This window comes from Saccostrea cucullata, unplaced genomic scaffold, assembly GCF_032062105.1.
Source record: "Saccostrea cucullata isolate Sc308-1 unplaced genomic scaffold, CSIRO_AGI_Scuc_v1 ctg2409, whole genome shotgun sequence".
In the NCBI taxonomy this organism is placed as follows: Eukaryota; Metazoa; Mollusca; class Bivalvia; order Ostreida; family Ostreidae; genus Saccostrea; species Saccostrea cuccullata.
Genome location: NW_026936435.1, coordinates 14,206 through 33,605, shown reverse-complemented (window position 1 = coordinate 33,605; position 19,400 = coordinate 14,206). Strand labels below are relative to the sequence as shown.

The following is a 19,400-nucleotide window of genomic DNA, read 5'->3' as shown; positions in this document are numbered from 1 at the left end:
TTGGGTAAATCAACTATTGTTTTTATATAAGCGCTACAATCATTGCTTAGGTGAAGGAATAAAAAAAATACGCTTATTATTATTTTAATTAATAATACCTCCCTTGGAACTCTTCTATAAAAGAAAACATCTTTACTACGCTTGGTTTTTGCGGTGTTAAACTTCATCGAAAGCAGAATTATCCCTCAAAATTATGAACAAAGGATGGCTAGAACTGGAGAGCGATCCTGGTAAAGAATGACATTATTGCAATTTTAAAATATTTTCAGCAAATGAATTCTGAATCATTCAATTAATATCGCTCTTTGTGGAAATTTGTTTATATCTTTGAAAATGATGTACCATACCTGTAAAATATTCTGCAGGTCCAGTCCAAAGACTATTTCTACCTACGTAGCTATTAATAGCTACCTAGGTATTTAAAGCTACCTAAAGTAGCTATTTTTACCTACTTTTTTTTTATAATTTCTGCATTTTGCGGCACAAAGACCAAACTGCGCAACATGGTGAATACCTTATCTTTTGATACAGTCATACTAATGATGAATACGACAAAATTTTGGCCAAAAAATGATGAGTTCCTGAATCGGCAATTTTACATTAGTTTCTATGCAAAATTGAAAATATTCGAAGTAATCATTTTTTGGTCAAATTTTTGTCATATCCATCATCAGTGTGGCTGTATTAAGAAATTTTGAGCTCACCATGTTGCGCCGTTCCTGCATTTGGCCACAAAATGCAAGTAAAGCAGAAAGTAGGTTAAAATAGCTACTTCGGGTAGCTTTAAATACCTAGGTAGCTATTATAAGCTACGTAGGTAGAAATTGTCTTTGGACTGGACCTGTTCTGTATTCATTCTACAGGCTTGTTCACACTGCTTATAGAAGATATGGGTAAGTATCATCACTTTTCCACAATAGTTTACATTACAGAAAGCAATTTTCCATATTTTCTTTTACATGATGTAAATAATAAAAATTAAAGAGTCTGATCATGACAGTGACTGTGACTCGTGTGAGTGTAATTTTGAATATTGAGTATTGACCAAAGCAATCCATTGTAAAGCAAAATAAAAGTATTTCCTTTGTTTGATTAATGTATATCACCTGTGGTAATGTATGGATTTAAAGTACAGTTTCTGTACATTGTGCTGAATTGATAATAAGTTGACGGTGCTACCAGTAACTATTAGCATGTCCAGCACAATACCCTGATGAAGGTATATAGCTTGATAAAGTTATATACTTTATCAAAGTATAACAAATACCTTGATCAAGGTATTTTACATAATGAAAATTAAAAAAAAAATTTTTAAAAATTAAATACTGAAAGTCGAGTTCTGGGTTGTTGTCAGTAAATTCACCCATGCATGTAAAGTACTCAAACATAAAGAAATCAGTATAAAATCATGTCGTGTGAGGAGACGTTCTTTTATGCTGTCTTTTTGATACCAGAGTGCTTTTCATTCATGAGTGGTCACAGACAAAAACTCAGAACTCAACTTTCAGTATTTTTTAAAATTTTTAAAGAATTTTTTTTGAATTTTCATTACATAAAATACCTTGATCAAGATATTTGTAATACCTTTTGTAATACCTTGATAAAAGCCATATAACTTTATCAAGCTATGTACCTTTATCAGGGTATTGTGCTTGACCTAAATAGGGCAAGTGCAGACACCTATTCAGTTTTAATTAATAATAATAACTGCTCATGACATTTGTTAAGCGTGTCTAGACTATGAAATCACATGACGTAACGTTGCAGGTATGTTGCATTACAATAACCAGTTCAACTGTTCTATCACAGTTAATGTAGTTCATGGAAAATGCTGAAAGACTTCAGATACACTGAGATGATGTAAATTAAATGTTGGATATGCTTATTTAATATCATATGATGACTTTTTATTTTACGTATATCCTCAAATCTGATTTCTTTTTGTGTTACAATATGCCAAATTGGCAAAATTTGTTTATTTCAAATTCCAGGTGTGAAAGATGTCCAGGTTGAAGAAATCTATGATCTTCAAAAGGCAATTGAAGGGTTTGTTGAACTTATTGATTTCACTGTTTTAGGTGTATGTACAGCCAGAAAAAATAATAGTTCCAAAGACGTAAATGTCAAAATAGCAAACAAAGAATCATTTTAAAAATTCCCTTCACCAAGTATCTGTATAACGTACATGTATTCACTACATGATAGCACATTCTTACATTATAAGCAAAGTAAAGTAAGACAGCTAATGAACAGCTGCAAACAGAGTTTTTGTAATGTATGTAAACTCTTATCTCACACCTGTATATTTTATGTTTGAATATTGTGTTCAAATTATTCATTATGACCTTTCCAGGACTGCCTATGGATTTATTTTTCTGTTCCGATGGATTGAGGAAAGAAGAAGTCGACGTAAAACAACAACGGAAGAGGAATCTTTTGTACAAGATGAGAACGTTGTCAACAACATTTTCTTTGCACAACAGGTTACCTATTATGTTTATTGTGATATGTGTAATTTTAATAATTTTTATTTAACATCATAAAGTTTGTTGTCGTATTAACATTTCTAACGACATATTTTTAGCTCACCTCAACGAAGTTGGGGGGAGCTTATGTGATACCGTCGGCGTCGGTGTCGGCGTCGGCGTCCCAGGTTAAGGTTAAGTTTTTTGGAGCAGTTTTCTTTTTAATTACTTCTGTGTCCTATACTGATTAGACATGCATGGAAGATGGTTTTAGTGTGTTTTATTGTACCAGACAAAGTTTCAGATGCTGCAATTTCAGCAAAGGAATGACCAGGTTAATGTTTTTGGAGCAGGTTAACATTTTTGGTGCAGTTTTTGGTGTGGGTTTCATTTCCAAGTAACTATAAGGCCTATGTTGACCAAACTTGCATGGATGATACATCTAAGGATGCATACTACCAGGCTTGCTTCGGATGCTGAATCTGACCTACATTTTCCGGTTGAGTGAACAGGTAAAAGTTTTCGATGTAGGTTTCATTTCCAAGTAACTATAAGCCCTATGTTGACCAAACTTGCATGGATGATACATCTAAGGATGCATACTATTGGGCTTGCTTCGGATGCTGAATCTGACCTACATTTTCCGGTTGAGTGAACAGGTTAAAGTTTTTGGTGCAGGTTTCATTTCCAAGTAACTATAAGCCCTATGTTGACCAAACTTGCATGGATGATACATCTAAGGGTGCATACTACCGGGCTTTGCTTCGGATGCTGAATCTGATCTACATTTTCCGGTTGAGTGAACAGGTTAAAGTTTTTGGTGCAGGTTTCATTTCCAAGGAACTATAAGCCCTATGTTGACCAAACTTGCATGGATGATACATCTAAGGATGCATACTACCGGGCTTGTTTCGGATGCTGAATCAGACCTACATTTTCCAGTTGAGCGAACAGGTTAAAGTTTTTGGTGCAGGTTTCATTTCCAAGTAACTATAAGCCCTATGTTGACCAAACTTGCATGGATGATACATCTAAGGATGCATACTACCGGGCTTGCTTCGGATGCTGAATCTGACCTACATTTTCCAATTGAGTGAACAGGTTAAAGTTTTTGGTGAGGGTTTCATTTGCAAGTAACTTTAAGCCCTATGTTGACCAAACTTGCATGGATGATACATCTAAGGATGCACACTACCAGGCTTGCTTCGGATGCTGAATCTGACCTACATTTTCCAGTTGAGTGAATAGTTAAAAGTTTTTGGTGCAGGTTTCATTTCCAAGGAACTATGAGTTCTTTAATGACCAGTCTTGCATGGATGATACATCTAAGGATGCATACTTCCAGGCTTGCTTCGGATGCTGAATCTGACCTACTTTTTGTGGATGAGTGAAAATGTTAGTTTTGATGCATGTTTCATTTCCAATAAACTATGAGCCCTATAATGAGCAAACTTGCATGGACGATACATCTAAGGATGCACACTAATGGACTTGCTTCGGATGCTGAATTGGACATACATTTTTCAGATAATAGACAAGGTAAAAGTTATGGTTGCAGGTCTATTACCAAAAACTATAAGGCTTATATAACATTGTATAAACCAAACTTGCACAAATGCTGCATCAAGAGATGAAAACTCTCAAATTTGCTTCAGATGCTGGATTTTCATTACATTTTCATGAAGAAGAAGTAGTTTAAATTTTTTATGTAGGTCTATTTCAAAGTATCAGATCAAAATTGCTTTTAAAAATATTTTCATTTTTGGAATGTATACTTTTTGTTGGTTAATTGTGTGACTTTGCCTTACTTAAAGACAACATTCGTTGAGGTGAGCTCTGTAATCTCTGATTACCTATGTTTTACTCTGTAAGAAAGTACACATACGAGGTTTAGGATAAGATATAAAAGTTGTACAAATTAGTCGCACAAAATTAAGCATTCTATCTAGCAATTTAAAAGATATAGTTTATCATAATTATGTACCGTAATTTTGGGATTATAGGTCGATGGGGTATATAGGTCGAAAGGCTCATTTTCAGCCTTAATTTTTGAAAAATCCTAAGATAGGGCGAACTTACTATATAGGACGAGGCTTTCTTTCCCGTTTTCTAAAGATTCTTACGCAGATACAACGTATCAGAACAGGTAAAACCCTAAAATTACCGGGGTTATTCCGTGACATGAACGTATCAAGAAAATAAACAGGTATTTTAATGAGTACAGCATTTAAATTAAGTTTTTTTAAAAATGTAGTTAAAACTTCTTTGAATTGTGTTACTACTTATTTTTCTCCAACTTGCGTGTTCAATCAATCAATGCCTCCGTAGTTTCACACTGTTGTTAAATCAGAGGCATAAATAACACGTAAATACGTTATTTTTTTTACAGCTATAATTCGGGAAATACCCGAGACCAATGAATAGCAATTCCGATTTCAGAATAACTTGGACACATTCCTAATAAATTTTATTCAGACAGTATTTACCGGTGGACGACAATTACTTCGATGTCCGCCATTGCTATTTTTCTACTCCAGGGATTGGCTAAATGACGCAAATGACCATTGAATGTATATATCAAGCAACAGTAAAGAATTGAAATCATATTAACACTCTATAAGTTTAATTTATGAATTTAATTGAGAGTACATTCACAATTTGACTGTCAACATGAATTTCACGGCTTTGTTTGTTCAATGAAGTGTAACACTAATACCCCTATAATGGCACGTGGGTTTCTTAATCATGCCCCGCAGGCAATTAATTAGATAACACAGGTGTTGTTTAACACCTTTGCGTACACAGTGTAAATCCCTTTATCTGTCCGACAATTAAAATTTTGTTAGAAGCCAATGTTTGTATACCGGTAGTTCAATGTACTTCTTGTGTACGAAGCTTTTAATAATGGCAACAAATTATTTCACTCATTTTACATTTAAATAAACATAAGACAATAAAAAATATTTAATATACTATTTCAATTTATCGCTACTAATAAATGGCAGAAACACTATAGTTGTGATCGTGAAATTTTCCGTATTTTAAATTTTGATACGGTTGCGGTTTTACTTTTAGTACAAGATCGCGACTTCCTAGCTTCACAAGATGGATGATGTTAATGGATAATACGTTGAGGAATTATTTAATAGGTGAAGCAATGTTGTTTTCCTTTCTCATCAACGGATAATTAATGGAATTTATTTTGTAAGAAAGTTTTAAAATAAATATGTTATTGTTTACCGGGGCATTAATTTTTTTGCGAAAAATAATCAAAAAAGTTGCGAAAGGGGCACAGATTTGCTTTGAAATTGACGTAAATTTTACTGATTTAGGAGCAATTTTCGTAAACTTGAGCCTTAAATAGGTCGAATTCTGAATATTGGTCGACCCCAGCGGTTCTGAGAAAAAAGTATCGACCTATATTCCGTAAATTACGGTACATTTAAATATACAGTGTATTTCCTACATGCCTAATTGAATGCAATCCAAGTAAAATATTTTAAATTTTACACCTTCAGTTGCATGGTATTTGCATTTCATTTCCACATCAGGAATTCAGCTAATCTTCATGGAGTAGAATTCTTCTAAGACAAAAACTGCTGTAGTAGATCTAATTATTCTTTGAAATACTAGATTATTCTATGTTTGACTTGACTAGACTAGTACTGTTTTTAGGTGATATCTAACTCCTATGCACCATCAATTTTGTTCTTTGAATCCATGCAGTCAATAAGTATTATTTAGAGAATGAGATGGGTTCTGTATCGTAGATACAAATTTGGGGGTGGACGTGTGCGTAAGCACGAGTCTCCACCCCCAAATTTGTATCTACGATACAGAACCTGTCGAGTTCTCTAAATGATTTGTGACACGATCGATCAAAAATAGCTCCGCCCACTTTATAACTTTGCAGCATCCAAACTTCCATTAGAGTTCTGTAGATGAGGCCCCGATGGGGAGTATGCATCCGCAGTATATATATTTCCACGGAAATCGTAACATTCGGTCAGATTAGTTTTGACAATTGAACAGAGTAGACGTAATCGAGTGATAGTCAGTCTTAATGGATAAAGTTGAGGATTTAACCGTAATTGTTGTGATCTATAGATGGAGATTGATTATGTGCATGATTATGATATATCTCAGGGGTCTTAAAATCCTGGTTTAACTAGATTTACAAAAACAGGATTTACAGAAAATTCTTCGATGGACTTTTATATCACGGATTTTTATTTTCTAATTGAATTGCGACATTAAAACGAAGTGAAAGAGACGTGTGGCTGTCGTAAGCGAGAAGGATTAAATCGTGAAAAATGGACTTGATGATTTTGCACGAGGAGAGTGGATGTTTTCCGTTATTGCGAATTTTCTTTTTGTTTGGATCGAAATTACGTGTAGATTATGTTATTCGAAATTTTAAAAAGTGATTGAGAAATTTTGACATTTTACATTTTCAGGATTACTACCGGGTATTTATAAGGAAAATTTATAATAGGAAAACATCAGCATTTACTATTTGCTATTAGCTTTTGCTAAATTGAATCAGATTTATTTTTAGACCGTGCTGTATTGTAGATACAGAATAGTTGGCTAATACAACGGAAAGTAGTTCCGCCCACCAAAGCCCCGTTCTGTATTGCTAATACAGAACAGTAAACTTCAAAGAGAAACACCGCTATCGTGTCACAAATGTGTAATGTTTGACTTACCTTATGAAACATGTAGGTGACACCTTGTGTTAACTATCGTTTGCTTGACTGTGGGTCCCAGATAACCCCCCTGGATCATGTTGATATTGTGTTGTGCTGTGTACTTTTATTGTTTATTTGTCTTTACTGTAGGTGATACCTAACTCCTGTGCCACCCACGCTTTACTGAGTGTACTACTAAACTGTGATGAGAGAGTGAAGCTAGGGGAGGCTCTGTCTAAACTTAAAGAATTCTCCAGAGGAATGGGACCAGAGGTCAGTCTAGTTGGAATGTCTCTGTAATAAAATTGTCTACAAAGTATTTATAGAAATATTGTATAAAAAGTATTTATTATCATACAGGATTAATTTTGAACTTTTAAGTAATAATTGTGTCCACATTTAATTTTTTAATAGTTTTTTAAAGTGTTAAGCAAACTTAATTGATTGTAATAATATTATAAAGTTGTGCATTTTGCATCTCCAGAGATAATTTATATAGTTGTCATGATATAAGTATTGTGTTTTTCATCAGCTATGTGCATTTGGAAAACATGAAATTTCGACAATTTTCATTTTATTTAAACAGGATAAAGGTGTAGCCATAGGTAACATGCCAGCTTTAGCTTCAGCACACAACAGTCATGCAAGGTTTTTGGTGCTTTCATAACATACAATGATTATCTGTAGAAAGATTGAATGAGTTTGAAACTTTAGATACTTGTACCTTGCATGTGTGTTTCACTAAGATAAAGAACTTGGAACGTTTATTGTAGACCTGAGCCCCGTCATCCACCAGAAAAGCAACAGGGCTTGTCCACTGTAAGAACTATGGAGGCGTTCCACTATGTCAGTTATGTCCCCATAAATGGTCGGTTATTTGAACTGGATGGATTGAAACCCTACCCTATAGACCATGGTAGTATATGCCTTAATGAATGATTTTGTGTATTCTTATTAATTGTGGATAATTTGAACACAGAGTAAATATGTGGATTTGTTATGATACTGAACAGAATTCGTACTCTCCAAAGTAGTCTTAGGCTACTGATAGATTTTAAATTGGGTAATTTAACTCTGAAAAGAATATAATTTTGATGTTTTCATCAGGTTTGCAATACAGTATGCTTGTGCACTGGGTATATGGATACATGTTTTTCTAGTGGTATTTAAACACAAGTTTATCTTTGAAAATTCATTTTGCGAGCTGGGAGGACATTATTATTCCATGTTATTTTTCAAAATTTGTATTAACTGATAATTTTGTCAATTTAACTTATTTCCAAACTCACTCAGTGCTGCTTTGATACATATACTGTGGAGTTGTCATTATAAAAAACTTTTATGCCTACTGGGCCCAAAATTGGAAAATAAAATTATCTTATCTTATCTTATCTATACTGTGGAGTTGTGTAGCCTAGGTAAATTAAGCCACCAAAAGACAATGAAGAATATTTCTCATGAATTTTAATTCACTTAAAGTGAAATATTATCATGCATTGTATACTTTAAAACATTTGTTAACTGATTTTCCAGGTCCATGGGAGAGAGATGAGTATTGGACTGAGAAGTTCAGGAGAGTTATCACAGAGAGATTGGGCATGGCCACTGGAGGGTATAAACCGTATAATAAACATATTGTACTCACATATAGGTCTGGTGAAAATTAGTGTTCTTGGGGTGAATTAGGCTGGGAAAATACTGAACTTAGCCGATCTGATACATATCATGATACCTTAGGTGCGATAAGATACATATCACAATACATTTAAAACCAAATAAAACTAGATAATTTTTTTAGAACATTTAATTTGGAATAACAGTGTATGAAAATAAACTAATTCAACAAAGGTGTCCCAGACACCTGACTTACTGCCATTTGGGTTTTGTTAATTTAACATAATCCGGCATGTCTGACGCCATTTTGACACTTATATTTTGAATTCTGTATCACCAAGATGTTTATACTTTATTTCTGTTTGTTTAAACGTCTTGATGATACAGACTAAAAATTTCAAATTCTAAAGTCCGGACATTTTTGGAAATTAAAAAAGAAGTGCGGTCAGGTATCATGATACATGTACTAAATTAGATGAATCGATTTGAAATCGTCAAAGTGAATACTGTGATGCATCGGTGCACCGGTGGATCGTCCCACTACTAGGGTGAATACAATAATACACCCATGAAGACAACGAAGAGAGCCATAGGAATTAAATTCAGTTAGGGAGGGAATGGGGCAACTGAACATTTTAAGGTTAGGGATCACAACCAGACGTTGACAGTTCGGGAAGGGGAGCTTCCATGAATAAAAAATTCTTGACAAGCAAAAAATAAAGAGGTCACATAATGATTGACAAGTCCTGCCCAATATTGTTTTTCCTATCATCTTTGAAATCGATTCCCTTGCCTCCACTTATGAAAACAAAAAAAAGTTTATTTTAACTGATAGAAACGTTTGACAAACATTATGATTTGAAAAATTTTTTAAAATAAATCAGATTGATAGATTTTATGAGATGAAAATGTTTAAATAATTTTTACACAAATTATAATTATTTTAGAGTTTACATGCATGTCTTTTACATACTTTATACATAGCCTGCTATATCTTTTACAGAGAGCCCTATCATGACATCCGTTACAACTTAATGGCCGTGGTCCCAGACAAGCGATCCCTGTACGAACACAAACTAGCCACACTGAAGACTAACAGACAGATAGTTCTGGAGACATTACAACAGGTGGGTGCTCATCAGGGGTGTTACAAGCTTTGCATGGTGTTTTTACTTATATTGCAGTGATAGAAATCATGTATCTTCATCTGCAGAAATCATTACATTGAAAAGAATAGTATTTTTGTGAAAGTTTTTTATTTTGTTTGTAAGGATACAGCATTTTTGTGATAGGGAGTTTTGAAGTTTATTAGTTGGAAAGTCTGATTTAGTATAAAACACATTTTTTTTCGTGGATGTAAAATTTTGGAGAATTTGTAAAAATATTTTATTTTATTATGCTCTATTTAATTTAGGGAACATCTGTTGAAAGTATAATAGAAGCAGAATTTTTTGTTCAGATTATTGGTTATGTAGAAATTCAATGTAGTTGTTTTAAAAGTTACTGTAACCATTTTCATTGTGTACAGCCATATATAAATTTTGATAATTGTTAACAATGAAATTTTAAAAACAAAAATAATCCTGAATAAATATTTTTGTTTATACAATATTTGACAGACACATAAAACTGTTTTAATTAAATAATAATAATGGAATGCTTTTTGTTGCAAATAAGGAATTACCTTGGGTATAAATGTTTTATAACATGACAGTTATCAATTTTGGTGCATACCTTGCTGGCCAAGTTTTATCGTTTCAAAATATCAAATTATGACATGTTGGTTTATGAAATGAAATAAATACATGTATATACATAAATTAATTAAGATCAAGTTACCCCTTCATATAAATAAAAATTAATGTATTTGGGAATCTGACAGGTTTTTTGAGATCTAATTTAAACATTATAGGTTTCTGATATCTAATTTACATATTTTAGGTTTCTGAGTTCTAATTTACATATTGTAGGTTTCAGAGATCTAATTTACGTATTGTAGGTTTCTTAGATCTAATTTACATATTGTAGGTTTCTGAGATCTAATTTACATATTGTAGGTTTCAGAGATCTAATATAAACATTGTAGGTTTCTGAGATCTAATTTACATATTGTAGGTTTCAGAGATCTAATTTACATCTTGAAGGTTTCTGAGATCTAATTAACATATTGAAGGTTTCTGAGATCTAATTAACATTGTAGGTTTCAGAGATCTAATATACATATTGTAGGTTTCTGAGATCTAATTTACCTATTGTAGGTTTCATGGATCTAATTTACATATTGTAGGTTTCAGAGATCTGATTTACAACTTGTAGGTTTCTGAGATCTAATATACATGATGTAGGTTTCTGAGATCTAATTTACATATTGTAGGTTTCAGAAATCTAATTTACATATTGTAGGTTTCTGAGATCTAATTTACATATTGTAGGTTATGAGTAGTACTGCTGGCTCAGACCTGGTATGTTTATAGCTGGTCACCAGTTTACTAACTGTGGGGGTTATAACTAGTTCCCTTTGTAAACTTTACTTATTGTCAGTAGTATATAACTAAATATTACAGTATAACCTCAGTACTCTTTTTCAGTGGGTCAGGTTTACATATTTTACAATCAGTGTATTGCTAGGTTAATGAGGTTTTGTATTTATTGTTACAGACGAAACAGTAATTTTTTTGTCCCAACTACCACTGACAATTTTTCATATACAAATGTATAGCAATAAACACTAAGACTAACACTTCACGGTGTTTATAATTGTTTGATCAATCTTTTGTTTATGATGTCATCATATCATCTTTTAAGTCATGCTGTTTTAAGATGCCTTTATCATCATTATATTGTTTCTGCTACCTGCAAGTATGGAGTTTTCAATTATGAATTACAGTCATGTAACGCTATATGTACTTTATTGTATGCATGAGTAAAAAAATTTCTTTGAAAACGAAAGCTTTCAATTGATATTTATTCTCAATATGTGATTTGAAAAAAAAAGAAATGTGTTCAATGTCTTTCTTGTGGGTCATATTTTATGTTTATTTTACTTTTATACCAAAGCTTCTGGAAAATAAGGTAGATACTGAATACACAGAGGGGATGTTGTGCCTATCTTAATCAGAAATCCTTTCTTCTCTTTCCTCTTTTTTTTTTTATTTCTTTCTTCTTTTTAAATTTTTTTTAATCATTTTTGATTCTTAATTCTTGAATCTCATTTTTACTTCTTTTGTTGCACTTTATGGTTTAAGATCTTTTTTTTATATTAAATTAGAAGATGAATTTTAAGGATCTTTAAAAACACTTAAGTTTTTACCTTTTTGCATTATCATGATAATAATTTGTAATATAATTGCAAAATAATTTTTTAGTTTCTGTGGTAGTATTTTCATGCATGGATGATTAGATCTTGAGCTTATTGAACTTTGTTGTGATGTGATGACCTATGAGCTTTGGTGTGATGTGATGACCTTTGAACTGTGGTCTGTTTGTTTGTGTGCATTGTTGTCTTTGCATGTATTGAATATGTTTGACAATGTATGATAGTAAGTAAGGAATTAGTAGAAGGAAGGAATGGAGACAGAGTAGCAGAAAGATCTCATTTTAATTTTTTATTGACAATCTAACAGCATGCTTCAATCTCCTGACTTTTCTTTGAAAATTCTTTGAAATTTAAAATTATATGCAATTAATTTTTTTGTTTAATTTCATTTGATAAATTCTAAGATTTTAAAATAATTTATTGGTAATTCTTAAATATTTTTTGAAAAGATTATTGCAAGTTTCAGCTTGTTCTATATCTGGAATTGGAACCCAGAGCAATATATTTTGATGAAAATTTCTGAAGTCGTAAAAGCAATTCTTAATTAGCCACCTAAAATATAGGTTGCGTTGTTTTTATCACAGTGACTGTTTATCAGAAAAATTCGTTATCTTTGAATTTTAATTGCTAAATGTCACAGCATAGCTAAGTACAGTTTGGTTAAAATAATCTTAATTATGTTCCATATTGTTCACATGTGGAAAACAGAAGATTACAGGTTTAAAACAAATGAGACACAGATAATACATGCCTGTCAAGTTCTTCCTAATTTCAATGATGTTATTTAAAAAAAATATGATTTACCTGTATAAAATAAAGAAGAAGTGTTTGGGACTTTCAAATCACATTAATATATGGTATTCAAGATACCGTGTTTAATTAAGTTACATGACTCTATATACATGATTAGACATTTAGCTCTTTTACTTGAACTTGATATTTGACTTCAGATGGTGAAGGTGACAAATCCAGGTCTGACGTCAGCAGACAGAGACAAATATCTGGCTGCGGTGAAGCAACAGGGAAAGCTTTCATTTAAGAGTGGACAGGAACCAGTTCAGAGGACCAGTACAGACACAAAGAAACAGGAGACAGTTGTGACATGTCCTACACAAAATCCTGAGCCTGCAGAGGAAATCATCTGTGTTGATGATTCGGACAGTGACACAGCAAGTAAACAAAGTGAAACGAAAGTGAAAAGTGAAAGTAGTGTAACAGAAGAAATTAAAAAGCCTGAGGTACTATCACAAGGAAAGGAAAAAGAAAGTGGTGAGGAAGATCAGAATTCAGAAAACAAGACCACAGCAGAAGACAGCAAAACACAGGATCATTCAGACATTGTTGACAAAAGGGAGATTACCATAATGGAGGAGGGGGCGTCAACATCAGATCTGACAAAACCACTGACAATCGAGACCAAATTCCCAGAATCCACCACTTCCTCGGGTCCTGGGAGCGAGAGTACGGACACAGCGTCAGAAGTGGGCAGTTGTTTTAGCTCCCCCAACAGTGGCTTCAACTCCTGTCAGAACAGTCCCCAAACAGACAATGGAACAGGTAGGTAAACTCTATATACAGCCCCCAAACAGACAATGAACAGGTATGTAAACTCTCTATACAGCAGTGTTAAATGTGATTTTCAGTAAGAGATTAAGAGACTGGTAAAAATTGTGTTTTTTGTGTAGTCAGTCTGAAGACTCAGAATTGGTACAGTAAAACTTGTTTAGTATGAATATGGATATAGAGGATTTATGGATAAAGTGAGTATTTATGGGATGTCAAGAAATATCTCAGTATTATAAACACTTCCTTGTGACATTATATGGCCATTACAAACTCGAAACAATTTTGGGATATATTGAAGTAGTTTTGTGTCCTTTAGAGGTTTTAAATAGTAACTATATTTACTTTCATAACGAATTTTTGAAGATCAGAATTGCCAATTCATCACTGGTGTATGAACATGCAAGGTAATTTCAGAAGGCAAAGCATTTTAGAAAATAAAAACTTCTAAAAAGTAAAGTAAACTTGACCATCAATCAATTTGATTTTACAAATTTCCCCTGTTTTCAGATGGGGCATCAAACAAAGATGGTCAATCACAACCCACAAGACACAAGAGGAAGTTCAGTGGGAACCAGCCATTTACACCAAAGGTTAGGAAGATTGATGATTTAAAAGAATGGGGGAGGGGAAGAGAATTAGATCCAACCATGTAAACTGCCAAAAACCCTGACATTTTGTTTTAAAAAAAGTGAGATTCAGTTGGTATTTTTAGCTCACCTCAACGAAGTTGGGGAGCTTATGTAATTCCCTCGGCGTCGATGTCGGTGTCCCATGTTAAGGTTAAGTTTTTTGGAGCAGTTTTCTTTTTAAGTACTTCTATGACCTATATATATTGATTAGACATGCATGGAAGATGTTTCTAGTGTGTTTCATTGTACTAGTCAAAGTTTCATATGCTGCAATTTCAGCAAAGGAATGAGCAGGTTAATGTTTTTGGAGCAGGTTAACATTTTTAGTGCAGTTTTTGGTGTAGGTCTCATATCTGAGTAACTATAAGCCCTGTGTTGACCAAACTTGCATGGATGGTACATCTTAGGATGCACACTACCAGGCTTGCTTCGGATGCTGAATCTGACCTACATTTTCCGGTTGAGTGAACAGGTTAAAGTTTTTGGTTTGGATGTCATTTCTAAGGTACTATGAACCCTATAATGACTAAACTTGCATGGATGGTATATCTTAGGATGCATACTACCAGACTTGCTTCAGATGCTGAATCTGACCTACATTTTCTGGACGAATGAACAGGTTAAAGTTTATGGTGCAGGATTCATTTCCAAGTAACTTTGAGCCCTATGTTGACCAAACTTGCATGGATGGTACATCTAAGGGTGCATTCTACTAGGCTGGCTTCAGAAGCTGAATCTGACCTACATTTTCGGATTAGTGAAAAGGTACGTTGGTTTTTTATACAGTCAGGTTTCATTTCCAAGTAACTTTCAACTCTATGTTGAGCAAACTTGCATGGATGATACATTTTAGGATGCACACTAATGGACTTGCTTCAGATGCTGAATTCGACATACATTTTCCAGATAATGGACCTCGTAAAAATTATGGATGCAGGTCTATCACCAAGAAACTATAAGGCTTATATAAACCAAACTTGCACAAATGATGCATCAAGGGATGAAAACTCTCAAACTTGCTTCAGATGCTGGATTTAAATTATGTTTTCATGATGAAGAACTAGTTTGAAGTTTTTATATAGGTCTATTCCAAAGTATCAAAATCAAAAGGGCATAAATTTTGCATTTTTGGATGTACACTTTTTGTCGGTTAACTGTGTGACTTAATTTGCCTTACTCAAAGACAACATTCGTTGAGGTGAGCTGTGTATTCTGTTTACCTATGTTTTTTATTTCAAGGATCTACTGGCCCTGCTGAAAAATGTGGAAAATGAAATCAAGCTGTGTGAAGTGAATCTCAAAGATGAAATAGAAAAGAGGAGAAAATATCAGGTATGTTTACAGTGAATGCAACACTATGGCAACGTAAATGGGGACTATTTCCAACCAGTTGCAATGAAAATGTGCATTCTACAAGTCTACATGCATGTAGCTGCAAGTGCAAAAATGGTGTTTCTACATGTAAACCCAGATTTGTGTGGGCATGACAAGTCCAAGATACATGTATGTCTCATTAATGCAAAATGAAGTGCATGGGTGTACATGTCTAATATGTAACTATGCATAATGGCCAACCAAATCTTGATAATTATAAAATTGTTGCATACCTTTTTACAAGTAAAATACATGGCTAGTCTTGAAATATATCATAAATATGGTTCTAATGAATTTAAGGTACATCAATACTCTGATAAGAGAGATAACACTTTATATGGGTGAGCAGAGGGTTTATGAACCTAAAAGTGATTGTCTGTAGTTTTGAACTTACTTGTTATTGCAAGTTATGTTTATAACAAATAAAAAATGTGTATCCCTTGCACTTGCATTGGTAATATGCATGTTTCACTGTATGAAATATATGTATTAGATATAGATATTGTAGAGGCTATATCTTTATGAAAGGGACTGAAGCTTTTCAAGTCCTCTTTATATTTTTGACTTAAGTTTAATGGGTTCCCTTTTATTGGGAAATGGAATGGTCAGCTACAAGATACTGTAAATGAAGTTGTGCCATGCTGTGTGTTATTAGGGCCCCGCAAGGATTTGCGGGTGCCCTATAGTAATCACTCTGTCTGTCCGTCTGTCTGTCTGTCTGTCTGTCCGTCTGTCATTCTTCCGTCCACAAATTTTCTTTTTTTTCCTAATAACTTTTTTTATGGTTGCCCAATTATGATCAAATTTGGTATGGTAGTTCAATGGGCAGAAAGACATATTTTGATGCTAAGTTTGTTTCTCTATGTCCCCTGGTTTGGAGCTGGGGTGGTGGGGTAGATTCCTTAACTTTATATAAAAATGCATTGGCAAAGAGAGATAACTTCTGAAGATGTTCCCATTGTAAACTGAATGCTGCTATGAGTCCCTTGGGATTAATTAGCTCTCCTCCTGAAGAAAATCCAAAGCATTATCTTTATCTCTCACATTGAGATTAATTACCACCTGTCTGCAAATGAAGTTAAGTCAATTTGGAATGCTATGAACACTCTGAAATGTGGATTTAAATATGTTTTTGCTTTATTTTTGTTAAAATAGTTATGATTTCATTGAATTATAAAAACAAGAAATAGATTAAAGAAGATATATTTTTTATTTTTACTTTTTTCCCTTTATGTAAATTCAAGAATATTATTAATTTTTAAGGTAGTTGTATAAAAACCCCATTCTATCATTAATACTGAAAAAGTTCTTATTGTAACTTTAGAAGGAAATGCTGAGAGATGGACAATTAATCCCTTGGGATTAATTATCTAGCCTGCTGCAGAAAATTTAGTAGGCTTTTCTTTATCTGTCTCTTAAAGATTAATGAAAACCTTTGTCTGCAACTGCTGTTTGTTTTGAAGTTAGGGTCAAGCCTTCATGATATTTGCATTCATTGAAGGCTGGCATTTTATATAACATAATTAGCTTCATTATTGTTTAAATATACATTTCAATGTTAAACTGTTCTTTACTGCCTAATGTAAATACAAGGATATTATTTACAGGTTTTTTAATATTCAGGAATTATCTTGAAATTTTAAGAATACAGTTGCTGTTGCTTATTCTTTGTACATTTTTTAATCATGCTGTAAGCTGCACCCTTATGATTCTACCCCATGGCGGGGCCCTTGCTGACTGGTCAGTTTTCTAGTTTGTTGAGATTTAGATTTCAAGTAACCTGTATATTGATTCATTTAAATGTATTTAATAGATTGATGACTGTAGAAGAACCCATAATTATGACCAGTTTATCTGCACATTCTTGTCCATGCTGGCTAAAGAAGGACATCTAGCCGACCTAGTTGAGAAACACTCGTTAATCAAGAAACGGCAGACGAGCTTAAGTCTAGGACGGGCCTCAAACATCAAAACAGCCGCAGAGAGGAGGCGGGTCAGAACCAATAGGAGACGGTGACAAAGATCTAAAACTGAATCTGATTGGAAGTTTTTTGGTGACAAAGATCTAAAACTGAACCTGATTGGACAGTTGTTTTTTGGTGACAAAGATCTAAAACTGAACCTGATTACAGTTGTTTTTGGAGACAAAGCTCTAAAACTGAATCTGATTGAACAGTTTTTATTGGGTGTTTGTTTCAATCATCAACAGCAACAAAAAGTAGGCAGATCAGAACCAAGAGGAGAAGGTGACAAAGATCTAAAACTAAATCTGATTGTAGTTTTTAATCAAGTGTATGGTTTTCATCACTGACAGTTTGACTGCAGTTGTGACATATGTGTTCAGAATATTTAATGTTATGAAGAGAACTGTAGAAAGAGTGCTGAATTTGTGATTGAAAGTTTGATTGGAAGTATGATTGGCAGTTTGTGTCTGAATTCATACTGTATCATGGAAGATATCATTCCTTTCTGAGTGTAATAAGAATTCAACATGGTTTGGTGTGAATAATTTGGATGTTCTAAGTGGTGTCTTTCATAGCTCATTATTGCATTTTTAATGTCATACATTTATTCTATCCAAAATTTTGAAAAATATTAATGATTTCATTCAATTTTTTTTTTTTTTGATGATATTAATTTTAAATATTGTACAAGATTTAAAGATAATGTATTAAAAAGGCAAATACTACTAGTCTACAATTGCAGTCATATGTAGTATATATAAGTAAGCAAATACACGTATACATGTTAATACATATATACATGCATGTATATATATATATAGCTTAAAAGCATTTTCGTTTACAAGGATCTTTGACACATTGAAAGCATTGAACCAAGAAATACATGAACACTTTAGACATTGCACTCTTTCTCACAGAGGTGTTTTTAATAATTATAGTTGTTAATCTCTGTATAGTCGGAGGTAATTATGAGATTTGTACTATGTGATGTCATCATCCATTATTATTTGTGCAATACATTGTGTTCATTAGGACTTTAAGATTTACATATTGTACAGATTGTCCAGTTGAATAAATATGCAAATATAGTGTTTTTGTATAAATTTGTACTGGTATCATTGCTAAGCTATATATATACGTTTCTACATATCTGACCTTGACCTTTGAATTTGACCAACTTTTTAGAGTACTTTAACCTTGGATATAACTTTTGCACAGTTAGTACTAGAGCTTTCATATTTATGCCCCCCTTCGAAGAAGGGAGGGCATATTGCTTTGCTGCTGTCTGTCGGTCCACTTAGTTTCCGTTCATTTTCTTCACAACCGTTGCACATACTGAAATGAAATTTGAAATGAAATTTGGTATACAGATATATCACATGAATATCAAGGTCAAGTTCACTTATGGGTACGATCGCACCATTTTTGACAGAGTTATGCCCCTTGGACTTAGAAAAATTCCAATTATTTGCAGTTTCCGTTCATTTTCTTCGCAACCGTTGTACATACTGAAATGAAATTTGATATACAGATATATCACATGAATATCTAGGTCAATTTTTGTTTTGGGTACAATCGCACACTTTTTGACAGAGTTATGCCCCTTGAACTTAGAAAAAATTCAGTTATTTGCAGTTTCCATTCATTTCCTTTGCAACCGTTGCACATACTGAGATAAAATTTAGCCTACAGATTTATCAGAGGAATATCTAGGATACCTTCTATTTTGGGTACGATTGCACCATTTTTGACAGAGTTATGCCCCTTGGACTTAGAAAAAA

At 33.3% G+C, this 19,400-nt stretch overlaps 1 protein-coding gene across 2 annotated transcripts; it reads left to right on the top strand.

The window, feature by feature from the left end:
- The first annotated feature begins 141 nt into the window (after nt 1–141).
- Nucleotides 142–18,033, top strand: LOC134245588 (ubiquitin carboxyl-terminal hydrolase BAP1-like). 2 transcript variants are annotated; one of them, XR_009987468.1, is made up of 14 exons: nt 148–230; nt 864–893; nt 1,992–2,046; nt 2,354–2,483; nt 7,307–7,429; nt 7,743–7,804; nt 7,930–8,072; nt 8,690–8,768; nt 9,774–9,897; nt 13,037–13,643; nt 14,160–14,242; nt 15,521–15,613; nt 17,469–17,789; nt 17,832–18,033. XR_009987468.1 is itself a non-coding variant. In XM_062727861.1 (13 exons), the coding sequence occupies exons 1-13, from the start codon at nt 194–196 to the stop codon at nt 17,670–17,672; spliced, it is 1,770 nt and encodes a 589-aa protein (XP_062583845.1). In that variant the 5' UTR covers nt 142–193; the 3' UTR covers nt 17,673–18,033. The 2 variants fall into 2 exon arrangements, 1 of the variants encoding a protein (XP_062583845.1); XM_062727861.1 differs by having other exon boundaries at nt 142–230; nt 17,469–18,033.
- The last annotated feature ends 1,367 nt before the right edge of the window (nt 18,034–19,400 follow it).

Coding starts and splice junctions, on each gene's coding strand:
- LOC134245588 (XM_062727861.1), top strand. CDS start 194: ATGAACAAAGGATGGCTAGAACTGGAGAGCGATCCTG. Junction 2,047..2,353: donor CTTCAAAAGGCAATTGAAGG/GTTTGTTGAACT, acceptor TGACCTTTCCAG/GACTGCCTATGGATTTATTT. Junction 2,484..7,306: donor ACATTTTCTTTGCACAACAG/GTTACCTATTAT, acceptor TCTTTACTGTAG/GTGATACCTAACTCCTGTGC.